The sequence below is a fragment of the Lepisma saccharinum genome, chromosome 22 (genome assembly GCF_977018435.1).
Source record: "Lepisma saccharinum chromosome 22, izLepSacc3.1, whole genome shotgun sequence".
Classification (NCBI taxonomy): Eukaryota; Metazoa; Arthropoda; class Insecta; order Zygentoma; family Lepismatidae; genus Lepisma; species Lepisma saccharinum.
In genome coordinates, this window is record NC_139250.1 from 15,351,510 (window position 1) to 15,369,705 (window position 18,196).

The 18,196-nt window shown below is 41.4% G+C and overlaps 1 protein-coding gene across 5 annotated transcripts in view; it reads right to left on the reverse strand.

Annotated features, from left to right (window-relative positions):
- LOC146004744 (uncharacterized) overlaps positions 1-18,196 on the reverse strand; it is a 632,500-nt gene that overhangs the window by 72,306 nt on the left and 541,998 nt on the right. For all 5 annotated transcript variants that reach the window (XM_083143714.1, XM_083143712.1, XM_083143713.1 and 2 more), the window contains 2 exons: positions 15,927-16,154; positions 2,302-2,410 (listed from right to left, as the gene is read on the reverse strand). In XM_083143714.1, the coding sequence (XP_082999840.1) occupies positions 2,302-2,410; positions 15,927-16,154 (337 nt within the window). The remainder of the gene's footprint in view (positions 1-2,301; positions 2,411-15,926; positions 16,155-18,196) is intronic.

Sequence of the window (18,196 nt, forward strand, 5' to 3'; positions counted from 1 at the left end):
AATTAGCATGTCCACTTTTTTTCTGGTTACATTTGACATTAATTCGTTCTCAAATTATTTCATCTTCTCTCTTAATCGACTTGCACCTGTTCCAAATTTCACACATACGTAATACCGGTAATATATGGACGCATTGGGTAAGACGCTTCATGATTTTTCGGAAAAAAAAAGCTTTATTTATAAAGTACAATTTAAAACTTTATTTTCATGAATATATATATATCGAAAAAATAAAGTAAGCAGACTCGTGCATTCTTCGTAATTTCCTTGCCGAATTACAGTGTTATATCCCCCATACCAATCTTCTGTCAATTACGTTTTCCTTGATTTATTAACAAATTTCATTTTGTTGATTCCACGGGGTGGAAACACATGAAAACTTTTAATTTGTTCTGACCCATAAAACGATTTAGAGCAAAAAAAAAAAAAACCTGAACAGTAGACCTTACTCTCTCGCATATTCCCCATGCTTTAAACGACTTCAACACAACGTATCCTACTTAGAGTACTTCCTGAAAATCCCACCAGATGGCACATCGGTTAATTTTAATCGCGAATAGGCAAGACAATTCGTGCTTGGTACAAGTTCAAGAAGACTGGCTGTCTGTTCCGGACGGAACTATGAATCACCGTGTATATGGTGAAGCATGGCTCCCGACCAATGGCTCAAGTACTCACTCTGGCCAGGCATATAAAAACATTTCGGCACCCCTGAGCTACAACACAGGGAGGTTATCACCAAAGGTGATGCGAGATGCTAGAGTCCAGAAGGGGATAATTCCCCGCCCACATGTTCTTGCAATCTGGTTTTAAGTGACAGTCCATACAAATATTAGCTGTTCAGAACATTTTTTTTTAATACGGAGTTTGGAAAAGCAACTTCCACTGTTACGAGGGACGTCGTTAATGGTGACCCGGGGGTCACTGGCCTCCACGTAACCTCCTTATGCCCCCAAAACTTTCGCGGCTAAATTGAATGTCGACCACAATCGGTTTTATCTTTTCAGTACTTTTGGGGATGTAGACTACGTTAAATATATATAGATAATAATAATTGTTTAAAAACTACTGCTGCATACTAATGAAAACTTTATAACATAGAAATTGTATATATTTAATGAGAATTATCAATTTATCAATACATATATATCAATATATAATTTATAAGCCATATTAAGTTTAAACACACAGAGAGAGAGAGAGAGAGAGAGCGAGAGAGAGAGAGAGAGAGAGAGAGAGAGAGAGAGAGAGAGAGAGAGAGCGAGAGCGAGAGAGAGAGAGAGAGAGAGAGCGAGAGAGAGAGAGAGAGCGAGAGCGAGAGAGAGAGCGAGAGAGAGAGCGAGAGAAAGAGAGCGAGAGAAAGAGAGCGAGAGCGAGAGAGAGAAAGAGAGAGAGAGAAAGAGAGAGAGAGAAAGAGAGAGAGAGAAAGAGAGAGAGAAAGAGAGCGAGAGAAAGAGAGCGAGAGAAAGAGAGCGAGAGAAAGAGAGCGAGAGAAAGAGAGCGAGAGAAAGAGAGCGAGAGAAAGAGCGAGAGAGAGAAAGAGCGAGAGAAAGAGCGAGAGAGAGAAAGAGCGAGAGAAAGAGAGCGAGAGAGAGAAAGAGAGCGAGAGAGAGAAAGAGCGAGAGAAAGAGAGCGAGAGAGAGAGTGAGTGAGTGAGCGAGAGAGTGAGTGAGTGAGCGAGAGAGTGAGTGAGTGAGCGAGAGAGTGAGTGAGTGAGCGAGAGAGTGAGTGAGTGAGCGAGAGAGTGAGTGAGCGAGAGAGTGAGTGAGTGAGCGAGAGAGTGAGTGAGTGAGCGAGAGAGTGAGTGAGTGAGCGAGAGAGTGAGTGAGTGAGAGAGTGAGTGAGTGAGTGAGAGAGTGAGTGAGTGAGCGAGAGAGTGAGTGAGTGAGCGAGAGAGTGAGTGAGCGAGAGAGTGAGGGAGCGAGAGAGTGAGGGAGCGAGAGAGTGAGTGAGTGAGCGAGAGAGAGTGAGCGAGAGAGAGAGTGAGCGAGAGAGAGAGTGAGTGAGTGAGAGAGCTTTTTATGGGAAGAAAGGTTGAGGTACTTTTCAAGTTCATTTGTTTTGGTGTTAATCATAAAAACTACTCAAAATGCTGTGGTACGTTTATAATGATTGTGCATGCTTACAGTTACACATTTCTTGTATTAAAATAAAATTTCATTAGTTTTAATTTCACATCAATAGGTGCCGCTAGGGTGTACAGTTTCGTACCACCAGAAAAAAGTAGTGTTCGTGTGTGCATAAATAATCAAACTCCCCCCGAAATAAATCATCCTAGCTGCGCCCCTGAATGCTACTCACTTGAACGTTGTTTCCATTCTGATCGCTGGCGCAGATGTCAACCTCCGGACTCGACTTGAAGATCCTCTTCCTCCAATCCGACGTCCCACTTTTTTGAAGCGCCGCCAACCTGCAGAGAAAGAGAAAGAAAATATATAATAACTTCCTTTCGCTCGCCATCTAACACTTACTTGAAAAAAAAAAATAGGACAGAGAAGGAAAAGGGATCTCCTTTCTACTCAACAATACTCTTTTAAGTTCCATCCGCATTTGGGTTCCGCACCAACGGGCATTGAGATGGGTGCGAGAGAAGAAAGGTACCGAATGTGACGGTAAAAGTGAAAGAAATTGACTCTGGGTGCATGCATATGGTTTGGAAACCGCCGCGGGAGGGACAAATTGGGGTTCTCTCTTTCGGAGGATCACAACCGTCGCCTCACGATCTACAAATTGGTTTTCGAAGATGCCCGCCCTTAGCTGATCATGGAGCAGTGTTGCCACGTGAGGGAATATTTCTCTGCGCGGGAAAATTCTGATGATGAAAGTGATATTTCATGACAGAGCCTCGTTAGTCTGCAATATGCAGTCCACGGTGTACTACGTGGAAGTGAGGTTGACAATTGGGTGTACTCCATGGAAGAACCGCCCATTGCAGAATATCAAAATTGCAGGAAAATGTGAAGATATCCGGTTTCCTTCCCCCCGAAAAGACTAAGTCCAAAATTAAATAAGCAAAACACTAGTTTACTGTTGTATAACATGAGACTGGAGTATTTCTGCTGAATTTACATAAAGTCAAGGGTTAGATTGCGTGGTTACAGCTTTGTGTTGCCAGTGCCAGACAAAATTTATACGCACCACTAATAATGAAATTATACATAAAATAATTGTTCACGGACTTACTTTTCATCCGCTGAACCTAAGAACCTCTGCGATATTCAATAAATAATCTATTAAGAAAATTGACACGTAGGACACTTGTTTTGGTCTTCACTAGATAACGGATACATAATGTTATCTATTTCTGTATAATCTTTTACATACTATATAATCATTATTATTAATTGGCAAATATTATTATTATTAATAGACTTTAATCTATGAACCTAATACGTATAATCTTAATCATTATTATTACATGTGATTCATTTGTTAGGATCCTCACGAAATATAGTTCTGGCTACGCAGCTGCTAAAATGTGAAATATATTTTAATTTATTTCGTTTCTCCCCTCGGCCAAACAAAGCCAACTATAATGAACTAAAGATATATTTAGTCAAAATATAAATAAATGTCTGATGGAGGGAGCGTGTGTTCTCTTGAAACGTCACAACGAAAAACTGTTTTCTTATGCTTGTAATAACCGTAAACTACAACAAAATAATTCTACAATGCAAGCAATGCGTACATACAAGAAAAACTATTTTAGATATGGCTTGGAATAATGAAAATCTTTCCACCATTGTCTAATTTTTAAAATTATTTTAATAGCAAGACTAATTCAAATCTAATGTTTGTAAAAGAATTTATTATCTCTTATTATTTTCTCAAAGTATACAATTAGCTATCAACAATTTTCATTATGTGATATTCCCTTCTTATATTCATTCATTAGCTCTGCGAGTCTATGGAAATAGTAGTAACTCCTCTTATACTACTAATACTAACAATAATTATAAAAATAAGTTAATGAAGTTTTGGTGCTGCTAGTGATTTCAATTTTCTTTAATATAAAGGAATATTTTGCAACTTAAACAGGGGAATTTTGCTTTCTAACTGTGGCAACAGTGCCACGGACCACAATTTCTCTTCGGAGAGATCACACACGTGATTTCATTCTGGACCGTCCAGTAGGTGAGAGAACTTCGATAGTTAGGTCTCGAGATATCATCTCGTCAGCTAGATTTCCATTCGTGAACTATTAACCTATAAAGGCAGAATGCGTATCATGACGTCTAGTCACACAAATAATCCGTAAGATAAAGGGTTCGATTCCAAAAGGGACACTGTAGTTCTATAACAAGAAATTATCGAGTGGTCCGCTACAGTTCGGCAATGAAAACTTCATGTTATATCACGATGTTTACCATGGACGAAAAGGGGGGGGGGCAAGCAGTGTGCGAATTAAATTAACGGGGGGGGATTTCCCCCCATGAACAATGTTATCCTGGCAAATACAATTATTTAAATCTCTGCCAGAGATGTTTATCCCCTCAAATATGGGTTGATTTGGTGTTTTAAGTCCATTTTATGCACAGTAATGTAAATCGAGACTGGACCTTCAGTTTAAAGTGGGATCCGAACCACTATGTGCCTCCACCGGGAATCGAACCCGGGACCCCTTGATTACACGGCGATGACACTGCGCCACCAAGGAGGACCTTCCCTCTCAAAGAAAATGGTATTGTAAGCATATATACTCTGTCCCAGCTAACTGTAGAGTAGGGCCGCGCATATCGGCAGAGGAGAAGGAAAATCGAGTGGTGAAAGCGCAGCGTTGCCAACCATACGGTCCTGACCGTACACGTACGAAAATTTCATGGCATGTACGGACGGGACGTACTGTCCAGACCTACACTAAATGCACGGCTTGTCAAAATTTGCTCTTGCAGTTTTATCCCTAATATTTCCCTAAGAAATTCGTAAACCAATCGTACGGACCTGGAGACAAAAGTACGGTCCGTTTGCCATGTGCGTACGGTATTGTCGCTTTCAAAAGTTTGCAACGCTGCATTGGAAATCGGGTAACTCCCGTCGCCCATTACACAATCCCGTTTCTCTCACTCTTCATTGGTGGAGCCGTCTCGCGTCACTACTTGGGCAGAGACTTGTTCTCGTTCGCCTGGTCTACAGTTAGCTGGTACGGGGTTTAGTATACCATGTCTTAACTATGTAACTAAAAAATCATTCTTGCCCATTGTTAAAGAGTACTATGTAGTCTTGTTAATAATTTTTTAAAAAAAAGCTATTTTGCAACTGTACAACTCATTGAGCCAACAACAGGCTGTTTTCCATTAAAGCTTTCATGGCTAATATTTTACATGTATTAAAGTTCACAAGAAACTTGTAGATAGGCTGGCAATAGAAATTTGGTCCAAGTTTTCGGTGTTAATAGTTCAATAGCTGTTCTTGTATATGAAAACTCCATAAAAGGGGTCCTTTCTAAATATCTCTTCTCTAAAGTATCTATTGGTGTGTACACACTTCGCCACTCTTCTTCTTTAAGTATCTATTGGTCTGTATACACTTCGCCACTCTTCTTCTCTAAAGTATCTATTGGTGTGTACACACTTCGCCACTCTTCTTCTTTAAGTATCTATTGGTCTGTATACACTTCGCCACTCTTCTTCTCTAAAGTATCTATTGGTGTGTACACACTTCGCCACTCTTCTTCTTTAAGTATCTATTGGTCTGTATACACTTCGCCACTCTTCTTCTCTAAAGTATCCATTGGTGTGTACACACTTCGCCACTCTTCTTCTTTAAGTATCTATTGGTGTGTGTATACACATCGCCACTCTTCTTCTCTAAAGTATCTATTGGTGTGTACACACTTCGCCACTCTTCTTCTTTAAGTATCTATTGGTCTGTATACACTTCGCCACTCTTCTTCTCTAAAGTATCTATTGGTGTGTACACACTTCGCCACTCTTCTTCTTTAAGTATCTATTGGTGTGTACTCACTTCGCCACTCTTCTTCTTTAAGTATCTATTGGTCTGTATACACTTCGCCACTCTTCTGATCTAAAGTATCTATTGGTGTGTACACACTTCGCCACTCTTCTTCTTTAAGTATCTATTGGTCTGTATATACTTCGCCACTCTTCTTATCTAAAGTATCTATTGGTGTGTACACACTTCGCCACTCTTCTTCTTTAAGTATCTATTGGTGTGTACACACTTCGCCACTCTTCTTCTTTAAGTATCTATTGGTCTGTATACACTTCGCCACTCTTCTTCTCTAAAGTATCCATTGGTGTGTACACACTTCGCCACTCTTCTTCTTTAAGTATCTATTGGTCTGTATACACTTCGCCACTCTTCTTATCTAAAGTATCTATTGGTGTGTACACACTTCGCCACTCTTCTTCTTTAAGTATCTATTGGTCTGTATACACTTCGCCACTCTTCTTCTCTAAAGTATCTATTGGTGTGTACACACTTCGCCACTCTTCTTCTTTAAGTATCTATTGGTGTGTACACACTTCGCCACTCTTCTTCTTTAAGTATCTATTGGTCTGTATACACTTCGCCACTCTTCTTCTCTAAAGTATCTATTGGTGTGTACACACTTCGCCACTCTTCTTCTTTAAGTATCTATTGGTCTGTATACACTTCGCCACTCTTCTTCTCTAAAGTATCTATTGGTGTGTACACACTTCGCCACTCTTCTTCTCTAAAGTATCTATTGGTGTGTACACACTTCGCCACTCTTCTTCTTTAAGTATCTATTGGTCTGTATACACTTCGCCACTCTTCTTATCTAAAGTATCTATTGGTGTGTACACACTTCGCCACTCTTCTTATCTAAAGTATCTATTGGTGTGTACACACTTCGCCACTCTTCTTCTTTAAGTATCTATTGGTCTGTATACACTTCGCCACTCTTCTTATCTAAAGTATCTATTGGTGTGTACACACTTCGCCACTCTTCTTATCTAAAGTATCTATTGGTGTGTACACACTTCGCCACTCTTCTTATCTAAAGTATCTATTGGTGTGTACACACTTCGCCACTCTTCTTCTTTAAGTATCTATTGGTCTGTATACACTTCGCCACTCTTCTTCTCTAAAGTATCTATTGGTGTGTACACACTTCGCCACTCTTCTTCTCTAAAGTATCTATTGGTGTGTACACACTTCGCCACTCTTCTTCTTTAAGTATCTATTGGTCTGTATACACTTCGCCACTCTTCTTCTCTAAAGTATCTATTGGTGTGTACACACTTCGCCACTCTTCTTCTTTAAGTATCTATTGGTCTGTATAAACTTCGCCACTCTTCTTATCTAAAGTATCTATTGGTGTGTACACACTTCGCCACTCTTCTTCTTTAAGTATCTATTGGTCTGTATACACTTCGCCACTCTTCTTATCTAAAGTATCTATTGGTCTGTATACACTTCGCCACTCTTCTTCTTTAAGTATCTATTGGTGTGTACACACTTCGCCACTCTTCTTCTCTAAAGTATCTATTGGTGTGTACACACTTCGCCACTCTTCTTCTCTAAAGTATCTATTGGTGTGTACACACTTCGCCACTCTTCTTCTTTAAGTATCTATTGGTCTGTATACACTTCGCCACTCTTCTGATCTAAAGTATCTATTGGTGTGTACACACTTCGCCACTCTTCTTCTCTAAAGTATCTATTGGTGTGTACACACTTCGCCACTCTTCTTCTTTAAGTATCTATTGGTCTGTATACACTTCGCCACTCTTCTGATCTAAAGTATCTATTGGTGTGTACACACTTCGCCACTCTTCTTCTCTAAAGTATCTATTGGTGTGTACACACTTCGCCACTCTTCTTCTCTAAAGTATCTATTGGTGTGTACACACTTCGCCACTCTTCTTCTCTAAAGTATCTATTGGTGTGTACACACTTCGCCACTCTTCTTCTCTAAAGTATCTATTGGTGTGTACACACTTCGCCACTCTTCTTCTCTAAAGTAACTATTTGTGTGTATACACTTCGCCACTCTTCTTCTCTAAAGTAACTATTGGTGTGTATACACTTCGCCACTCTTCTTCTCTAAAGTAACTATTGGTGTGTACACACTGCGCCACTCTTCTTCTCTAAAGTATCTATTGGTGTGTACACACTTCGCCACTCTTCTTCTCTAAAGTATCTATTGGTGTGTACACACTTCGCCACTCTTCTTCTCTAAAGTATCTATTGGTGTGTACACACTTCGCCACTCTTCTTCTCTAAAGTATCTATTGGTGTGTACACACTTCGCCACTCTTCTTCTTTAAGTATCTATTGGTCTGTATACACTTCGCCACTCTTCTTATCTAAAGTATCTATTGGTGTGTATACACTTCGCCACTCTTCTTCTCTAAAGTATCTATTGGTGTGTACACACTTCGCCACTCTTCTTCTCTAAAGTATCTATTGGTGTGTACACACTTCGCCACTCTTCTTCTTTAAGTATCTATTGGTCTGTATACACTTCGCCACTCTTCTTATCTAAAGTATCTATTGGTCTGTATACACTTCGCCACTCTTCTTCTTTAAGTATCTATTGGTGTGTACACACTTCGCCACTCTTCTTCTCTAAAGTAACTATTTGTGTGTATACACTTCGCCACTCTTCTTCTTTAAGTATCTATTGGTCTGTATACACTTCGCCACTCTTCTTATCTAAAGTATCTATTGGTGTGTATACACTTCGCCACTCTTCTTATCTAAAGTATCTATTGGTGTGTATACACTTCGCCACTCTTCTTCTTTAAGTATCTATTGGTCTGTATACACTTCGCCACTCTTCTTCTCTAAAGTATCTATTGGTGTGTACACACTTCGCCACTCTTCTTCTCTAAAGTATCTATTGGTGTGTACACACTTCGCCACTCTTCTTCTCTAAAGTATCTATTGGTGTGTACACACTTCGCCACTCTTCTTCTCTAAAGTATCTATTGGTGTGTGTATACACTTCGCCACTCTTCTTCTCTAAAGTATCTATTGGTGTGTGTATACACTTCGCCACTCTTCTTCTCTAAAGTATCTATTGGTGTGTGTATACACTTCGCCACTCTTCTTCTCTAAAGTATCTATTGGTGTGTGTATACACTTCGCCACTCTTCTTCTCTAAAGTATCTATTGGTGTGTGTATACACATCGCCACTCTTCTTCTCTAAAGTATCTATTGGTGTGTGTATACACTTCGCCACTCTTCTTCTCTAAAGTATCTATTGGTGTGAGTATACACTTCGCCACTCTTCTTCTCTAAAGTATCTATTGGTGTGTGTATACACTTCGCCACTCTTCTTCTCTAAAGTATCTATTGGTGTGTGTATACACATCGCCACTCTTCTTCTCTAAAGTATCTATTGGCGTGTATACACTTCGCCACTCTTCTTCTCTAAAGTAACTATTGGCGTGTATACACTTCGCCACTCTTCTTCTCTAAAGTAACTATTGGTCTGTATACACTTCGCCACTCTTCTTTTTTTAAAGCATATATTGGTCTGTAAGAAAGCATGGGAAGTACTTTCCAGATTTGCAAGGGTGGATTAAAATTATAAAAGTATTTTAGACGTAACGAAATTATTATCTTTAATAGACAGTTGCATGAGGCAATCGAAATAATTTATGACTATTTCAACTTAGGAATTTCTAAACGTTTGCATCACATCCTCGGTTCGTCGTCGCGATTACCCAAGAGTGAGAAGATAAGCAAAGTAAAATTTACTAACTAATACTAACACAAACGAGTCCACGTATATGTACGAATCGTACTGTATAGAGTAGCACATACGCCCGAAACAATGACACTATGCTCCTTCTTTCCATTGTTTGGCTGTAACTGGAGAAACGTATTGTTGCTGTAGAAACAATAGATTTGTGTGCCATAATCGTGTTGGGAGTAAAAGTGTCCGTAAATTACCTTCGTGAATAAAACCCAGCGGAGTGAAGATCGAGGAAATCTAAACTCATTCAGAAGTAAGTGAATATACACTACTCTCAATCCACTACAAAACAACCTTACTTCTTCCTGTGTGTTATACTGATCGCGGGCAAATCTGGCGGCTGAGATGCTTTTTGCTACATAGCTCTATCTGTACAGCAATCGTCATCGAAAGTGCGTGGCTCGATAAGTGTTAACAACCTCAGTTGCGAAGTTGTAGGAGTAACATCGCTCTCCCGTTGCAACGTTGCCAAGCGTACGTCTGTCTTTAGTTTTTTTATTAGCTTGTTTGTACAGTGCTTAGGTCATTTGTGTACTAATTTTCCGTGCTTTGTGTAATATTGTACACAACTTTTATACAGTACCGGCGCTCAGCAATTATCTCTCCCCCGTTTTACAGTACGTTTGGCAACATGCTGCGTTTCCGACGCTCATTTGTTTCGTCCCGCCAGCAACGTTCGGTGCCTTGTGACTCGAAAATGCCCGATGTCAGTCGAAGAGAATTCAACTGATCTCCGATTCGTTTTTTCCCAGCCGCTAATTGGAAATGCGATCAGTATAGTTCTAATGCTATTCTGCCCATGGGTATAGTGGTCGTAGTTGTGTACAGCTCAAAATATAGTCGTAATTTCCAATACAGCAGGTAGACTGGTATGGCTATGTTCCCACGCGCAAGATTAACTGTTCAACTATCATTCGAACAACCAGTGCGATTTCTCTGAAAGCACACGCTTTGATTTCTCACTTTCATCGTTGTTGAACCACAACGAAAGGCAATCTTTCCAAGTGGTTGCCAGCTCGGGCTGCAATTCATAAACTTCAGAACCTCTCGCGGCCTGGCGGTTGTGCAACACTGGTATAGAGCATCCTATTGCCGCAGCTTTCATTAAAAAAAAACCTCTGAGCTCTCCACGTGACATTTCTTGCTTGTCGGCAATTGATTGATTTGGTGTTTAAAGTCCACTTTATGCACACTAAGGCTAATCGGGACTGGATCTAGTTTAAAGTGGGATCCGAACCACTGTGTGCCTTCACCGGGTATCGACCCCGGGACTCCTTGATTACAAGGCGAAGACGCTACCAGTGCGCCATCGGGGAGGCCCAGCTTGTCGGCAATTAAAAGGACTGGACGATAATAAAGAAAAGGCGCGTCCTTCTTGGATTTGACTATCGCAGAAACTCCCCAGATGTCCTCTTCTGAGAAACCGTAGCTTCAATATTCAACGGTCACTGGCTTCCAAGTTCCCAGTTCTTCCACCGTTAGCGCTGTTGCTGCGAGAATTTTATCGTGGCACCGCTAGGCGCGCCATCTGACGACCGTTGCTTCAACTTGCTCAACATGTGACACTGGTATGTTTACAAATCGCGCTCTGAAAGAGATACCGTATTGACATAAAATCTAATAGTATTTGTATTTTCTCCTACTTTACATCTCTTTCAACTTTTTTTCTATTTTGGTCCAGTGGCCTGGCGTCAAGTTTCTCGAAACTGGAAGCAATTCTAGTAATAACCCGATGGTTGACCAGCAACTTAAACAGCTTAAAAAATAATGAATTTCACAAAAGCGTACATTAGAGGTGCAATAGTACAGATCATTACCCATATTTATCGAAAAATAAAGAGTAGCAGACGGCAAAACTGTAGCCTGTACTCCTTTAAAAATCAGCTGAGTCGTACAAGGAGAATGACATACAACCACACAGCAGGAAATAACGTCAATTTTGCTTAAGTACCTCTTGCATTGCTTTGTCAGCTGAAAAGAATGGGAATGGGCCATTTGGAATAATGATCAGTTTCTGAAATTTCCTACACTAAAGGATTTTAATATCAAGTAGTCTTCAACCCTAAGTCATTTATGTTGATAATGACGAGGGATCTAAAAACTGAAAAGTTGTTATTTTTTATGTCGTAAAAACAGCGGAAATACGTGGCTAAAAGTTAATATTTTCATTCAAAATGACGCTCAGACCCACACTTTTTCATGTTCACACCCACAGATTTAAATTTCTTGCAACAGTTTTTTCGTAACACTGTGGGAGGTAGTGTTTTCGTAACATGGATTCATTGGGTGGTGCAAATTGTATTGTGACGAAGATTTTCAGAACAGGATTGTTTATTTTCTTCAGTAGAATGTCCGCTGCAACAAATGCTCTACTTAAATCTAAATAATATTGCGAACGCTTAGAACATTCTTCATTTGAACATATTGGCCTCGTGTTAGCACTTGTGAACGCACATGTAAATTTGCATCGCAATGTCTGTTTCTCGACAAATGTTGGGTGACTTGAGAACGCTGTTCTGCATGAATTGCCTTGACACATGGTTGACGAACCAACACCGGTAATAGTCTATGTTGTCGAGTACAGAATAGGATAGTAATTTACCGCATATTTTGTCTATTTTATGAATTAACTACAAAAACCAAAGAATTTGGAAACTTTATTTTGTATGGAATATCTAAAACATGCACTGTACATTTTATGCTCTTTTCCTAGATATGTGTTTTTTATGTGCTAAAGGTAAAATTATGTCTTTTTATGTGAAATAATACTTCGCAGCCGAGTATGGCCCACTTCAAAAGCAACAAAAAAATGTTTTTACCTAAAAATCCGCTCCGCTCCCTAATAATGACATTCCCGAGGGCGAACACATCGAAGAAATATTGAACACAACACTACAAGCTCACAGCATAATCATCCTTCCAGTTGCAGTCAACATACTGCATTGTGGCTGGCTAGCACAAAGCAACGACGCTATCGTATCTGGCAGGAGCGGCAAGTGCGTTGCTTGCATGTGTCTTACCACGGTATATGTTGGCACTATTGCGTACTAGGTCCAAGATGACAGCCACGCTTATGAACTTTTGATATTTAACGTCGCTATGTGCCATTTTTGGCTAATCGCGACGATGAGGATGATAAAATCGATGGAGGACACCCAAAGCACACCCAGGCCGGGATTTGAACCACTCCGCCACCCAGGTCATGCTTTTTTGGTCTGCCTTGTGTACTACTACTACAGCTCTGGGTGTACCTTGGGAATTCTCCCGTTGTCGAATGGTTAGCGCTCACGCCTTCGGTGCGGTCAGGCCTGGGATAGATTCCAGATTTAAAAAGTCAGAAAGCGATTGAACCCGATGCGCTGACCATCCGTCGCGACTCTGTTTGGCAGTCCTCTGCCCTCAAAGAGTTGAGACAAACAAAGAATTCAATTCATTGTTAAAGTCACTTTGCACGGCACCATGCGAGTGAATCTCCGCAATAAATAGGATCAAAGCCTCAGCTGAGAAACGAACGCACTGATTTATGACCCACAACACAACTGTAAAAAATCATTAGCAAGTATTTGATAAAAGAATAACTGTTCTTTGATTTGATTTGATTTGATTTAGTTTATTTTACTTCGCGTTTTGTGCCTCTTGGCTAATTTGCGAAGATGGGGATGAGTGATGAAATGATGAAATTGATGAATGGACATTCACAAACAACCAAGCCCGACCGGGATTCGAACCCGGGACCCTTGGCGTTCTAACCGATAATTATTACACATACATGCAAAAGAATAACACGTGGCTATTCACGTCCTTTTATCTAAGTTACATTAAAAATGATAAGCTGCTATGCATAAACAGCGACAAAAAGCTAAATTAAAGATCAGCAGAACAAACTGAAAAATGCGGAAATGGATAATCCCCAAAACCTTCTGACAAATGCATTTGTTTTAGTAATAGTTCCTTGCCAAGTAAAAGCATTGTTGATACGTAGCAGCAGCTTTCAAAACTTAATGAACGAACGAAACAAAGGAAAGAAACGAAGAAAAAAATCATGCACGAGAGCTAGTAAAAATGTGTGGCGCGAATCGAACAAAATCACGTGCTGGGGGGAAACAAAATGGCGTGGAGAAAAAGGGGATCAAAATGTCGTGCAGGGGGAGAGAAAGTGGAGCAAAATGTCGTGCAGGGGGAGAAGGTGGAGCAAAGTGTCGTGCAGGTGGGAGAAGGTGGAGCAAAGTGTCGTGCAGGTGGGAGAAGGTGGAGCAAAGTGTCGTGCAGGTGGGAGAAGGTGGAGCAAAGTGTCGTGCAGGGGGGGGGAAGGTGGAGCAAAGTGTCGTGCAGGGGGGGAGAAGGTGGAGCAAAGTGTCGTGCAGGGGGGGAGAAGGTGGAGCAAAGTGTCGTGCAGGGGGGGAGAAGGTGGAGCAAAGTGTCGTGCAGGGGGGGAGAAGGTGGAGCAAAATGTCGTGCAGAGGGGAGAAGGTGGAGCAAAATGTCGTGCAGAGGGGAGAAGGTGGAGCAAAATGTCGTGCAGAGGGGAGAAGGTGGAGCAAAATGTCGTGCAGAGGGGAGAAGATGGAGCAAAATGTCGTGCAGAGGGGAGAAGATGGAGCAAAATGTCGTGCAGAGGGGAGAAGATGGAGCAAAATGTCGTGCAGAGGGGAGAAGATGGACCAGAATGTCGTGCAGGGGGGAGAAGGTGGACCAGAATGTCGTGCAGGGGGGAGAAGGTGGAGCAAAATGACGTGACATGGGGGAAAGTGGAGCAAAATGACGTGACATGGGGGAAAGTGGAGCAAAATGACGTGCGAGGGGGGGAAAGTGGAGCAAAATGACGTGCAGAGGGGGAGGGGGATTCGAGCAAAACGACATGAGAAACTAACAAACTGACGTTACCATAGTCACTGAGGTCCTTAATGAGGTGACCGTAGCTTTCCAGCAACAAATAGGCAGAAGCTGCAGCCTGAATACTGAAATTTGTTTGCAAACAGTTTGACAACATTCGAATGCATGTACAAGGGAAACATTTCCTAGTTATGCAAATAGAGTTATAACATGAACAAGGTAAACATTCTCAAAGAAAGGGAAGTCATAAAATGTCCGCTCAGACAAGCAGGTAACACTGAAATCAGACATGCCAGGCAGCCAAAGGAGGAACATCATAGGAGCATAACACAACATCATCGGAGCATATCACAAGTACATCCGTACTATACCTGTCATCCGAGTCCCTGTATTTGTGTATGCATTAGCCAGCAACAAAAGAAAAGAGTACACAGTGTAACATATTAGTTAATATACTCATGTGCGAGTCCAAGTACATTTTGAAAGCTAGTCAATCACACTGTTTATCCTGCCAATTAGCATAATTATTACAGGTGAGAAGCGCACGATGAGAAAACGGCACATCTCGTACATTAGTGAAAATCTTGGAACACTTCCTTGAAAGAGGCACATACTTGACTCAGTTGAGCAAGGGTCGATCATATCTAAAGAAGATTTTCTTTAAAGCAGAGACATGCACTGTCATGGACACTTCTGTGTTGTAATGACACCATTGTAAATCAATCAGATGGTTACAACACAAGTGTCCGTGACTGTACAAGCTCGATGGTCGCAATAGCGGAAGTTTCTTGTTTAGAGATGGAATGCATCTTTGTCTTACCTGTACAGTCACAGACGCTTCTGCACCGTAACGACCTAATCGAATTTCAAATATGGTAGTTACAACACGGTAGTGCTCGTGACTGTACAGTGAGAAGCAAAAGTGCATTACGATCTACTATAGCAAAGTAAATTGCCTCAGTATTTACTGAGTGCTCAATATACGAGCACGGTATATCAAAGTGTCTCAAACTTTGACCATATACTAGGCGTTCGTAAACTCTCGTAGGAATTTACTATCTATGACTTGTTGCCAGTAGCATCCTTTTGGTAGTTCTTCCTTTTCTTTACAAAAAAGACCAAGTGCAGCATAACTAATGAAGCTGATTCAAGTAAAAAAAAATATATATTTATTTCCAAATCCTGGCAAAAAAATGTGGCTTATTCCCGTTTTTTGATCCATTTTCTCACTCATGTTGATTTCCATAACTTTCCAATGATTTCGAATTGAGCAAGAACCTTGTTGACACTACTGTAATGTGCAGTTGAACAAGAACCCTCAAATCTCCCTACCACTCACCAGCGACACCATAAATATACGATCTACAGGGGGAGAAAGGCAAAATAAAACAAAAGACTGACCTCTCAGCGATGCTGGCGCCACTCATGCTTTCCGCGTCCTTCTGCTCCGTGACTGTCAAGGGCTGCGTGTGACTTCGCTGCCAAACAGCCTTGCTCGACTTCACGCTTCTCTTCTCCGCATGTTGCTTCTTCTTGGCCTCCCCGGTCTCCTGATCTTGCGCAGAGGAAGACACCGACCCGTGACTCTTGCTCTTCAGCAAACCAGACGAGCTCTCCGAATGGCTAGACCTGCAAGAACAAGTAAAAAGGACCCGTGTAAGTTTGCCTTATTATTTCATTGGGAATGTTTCAGGTAACAAGTATAAATATACAGTATATTAACAAGTAAGTCGTAATGGTCTAGTCTGTGGGGCGTCTGACTGTCGCGTGGAAGTCCTGAATTCGATTCCCGGCCATTAGTAGGAATTTGGGGTTCAACCTGTCTCATAAATGAACACCTGGCGGCAAGCGTGAAGGCGAATCATTTGAAATGTAGTGATCCCATTGTCTTCAATACAGCCAAGCTCGAGAACGTATCGACTGGAGTGCTGCAGGAAGAGGATTTCGGTCGAGGGCCAGATAGTTCGCATGGACGACGCTAGATAGAGTACGGAATTGAGAGCTTCGTTCGAGTTATAACACTCGAACAGGCAAAGCGAGCGGCACGCGAAGCCCAGTAGTACACGTATAACCATCATCTGTTAGATGAGCCCTAAAATATGGATCATGAGACGCAGTGAAATTGAAACTTAAGTGAACAACGTCATCATCTCGATGTTAAAATGTAAATTAGTCTATCTCACCAACACACAATGGATATGTAAATGAAATAGATGATTATGGGCTGAAACTACCAAGGTAGATATTAATGTGCCTACGATTATTAAAATAATATTCCTTTGTATGCGCTCGAGCAAAAAGATGCAATGATTTAATTTTGTTATTTAGCGTCGCCTTTCTGGCATTGTTGGCTAGTTGCGACGATGAGGATGAGTGATATGAAATTCATGAAGTGGCACAACGGGATTCGAACCGCGGACCTCTGCGTCTAGCACACTGTGCTAACCACTCCGCCATAGAGGTAGGCAGGTATACGGTGCAACGTAATTGGAAAGCTGACACTATAGGTACCTCTATACATCGGATAGTAAAGTCCCAGCGGGGATGCAAAAATTCAATCATGATACCACAGGTAGGTGCACAAACATTTGCTGATTCAACTAGTCTTCAACCCAATTTGCAGATGACTCATATTTGTCTTGACTGCTTACTCATAGCCCAGCCTTCCGCTTGCACGACCTTACACCTTATGGACGACCCTGGAAATCTGGCGAACAGGGGCACAAGATGTGTTGATATGAGGACCTCCTTGAGAGACGCGGAGGACCCTCGGTTATGGTATATGCAGAAAGTGCGTCATATCTAAGCTAACCCTGCCGCTAATGGTTCTACCCTCTTTCAGATTGATTTTACTTCGCTTTGTTGCCAATTGTGGCTAATCGCGAAAATGGTATTGAATTGTGATAAGATGAATAAGGGGAGGGGACAATCACACACATATGGAAAACAACAACAAAGTCCCATAGAGGATTATACTGGTCTTGGGTCCAGACGTCAGAGCCTCGCTAGTCTGCAAAATGCAGTCCACGGTGTACCACGTGGAAATGAGGTTGATATTTGGGTGCCACAAGAAAAGGGGTCAACCTTACTCTCCCCACCCCTCTCTCTTTCTGAGTGAGAGTTCCCAGACGAGACAGAAGACTTATCTTCACCACAGTAAGTTGCTCTACCTTGTATATTCATTATTGGAACTGAGAAAGAACCTTTTCCAGTCGTAATAATGAAATAAGGTTTGGAAGGAGACTTGATTGCTGTTTATGTGAATCCTTTCACTTTACCTCGTTTTCCTAACACGTGGGCTAATCTGGTCGATGAGGATGAATAGGACAATGAAATAGGTGGGATAAACACAATGACATCAGTTTTACTTTACGCAAGGTTCGAATCTGGGGCCTCTGGTTTCGTAGCGCGTTAACGTGGCATATCCGTCAAAGAGGCTGCCCTTGTTATTTTCACCAAATATTCACATATCACATTCCTGTATGAAGAATATTCTGTCAATCACACAAAATCTCTGTTGAGTTGAGCCGTGCCAAATGACCTCGGGCTGAGGCGTGCCAAACGACGTCGGGCTGAGGCGTGCCAAACGACGTCGGGCTGAGGCGTGCCAATTTAATGACACCATTTCTCTCACCTGTTACACTAATTTGTAATTCAATGTCGGTTCTCTC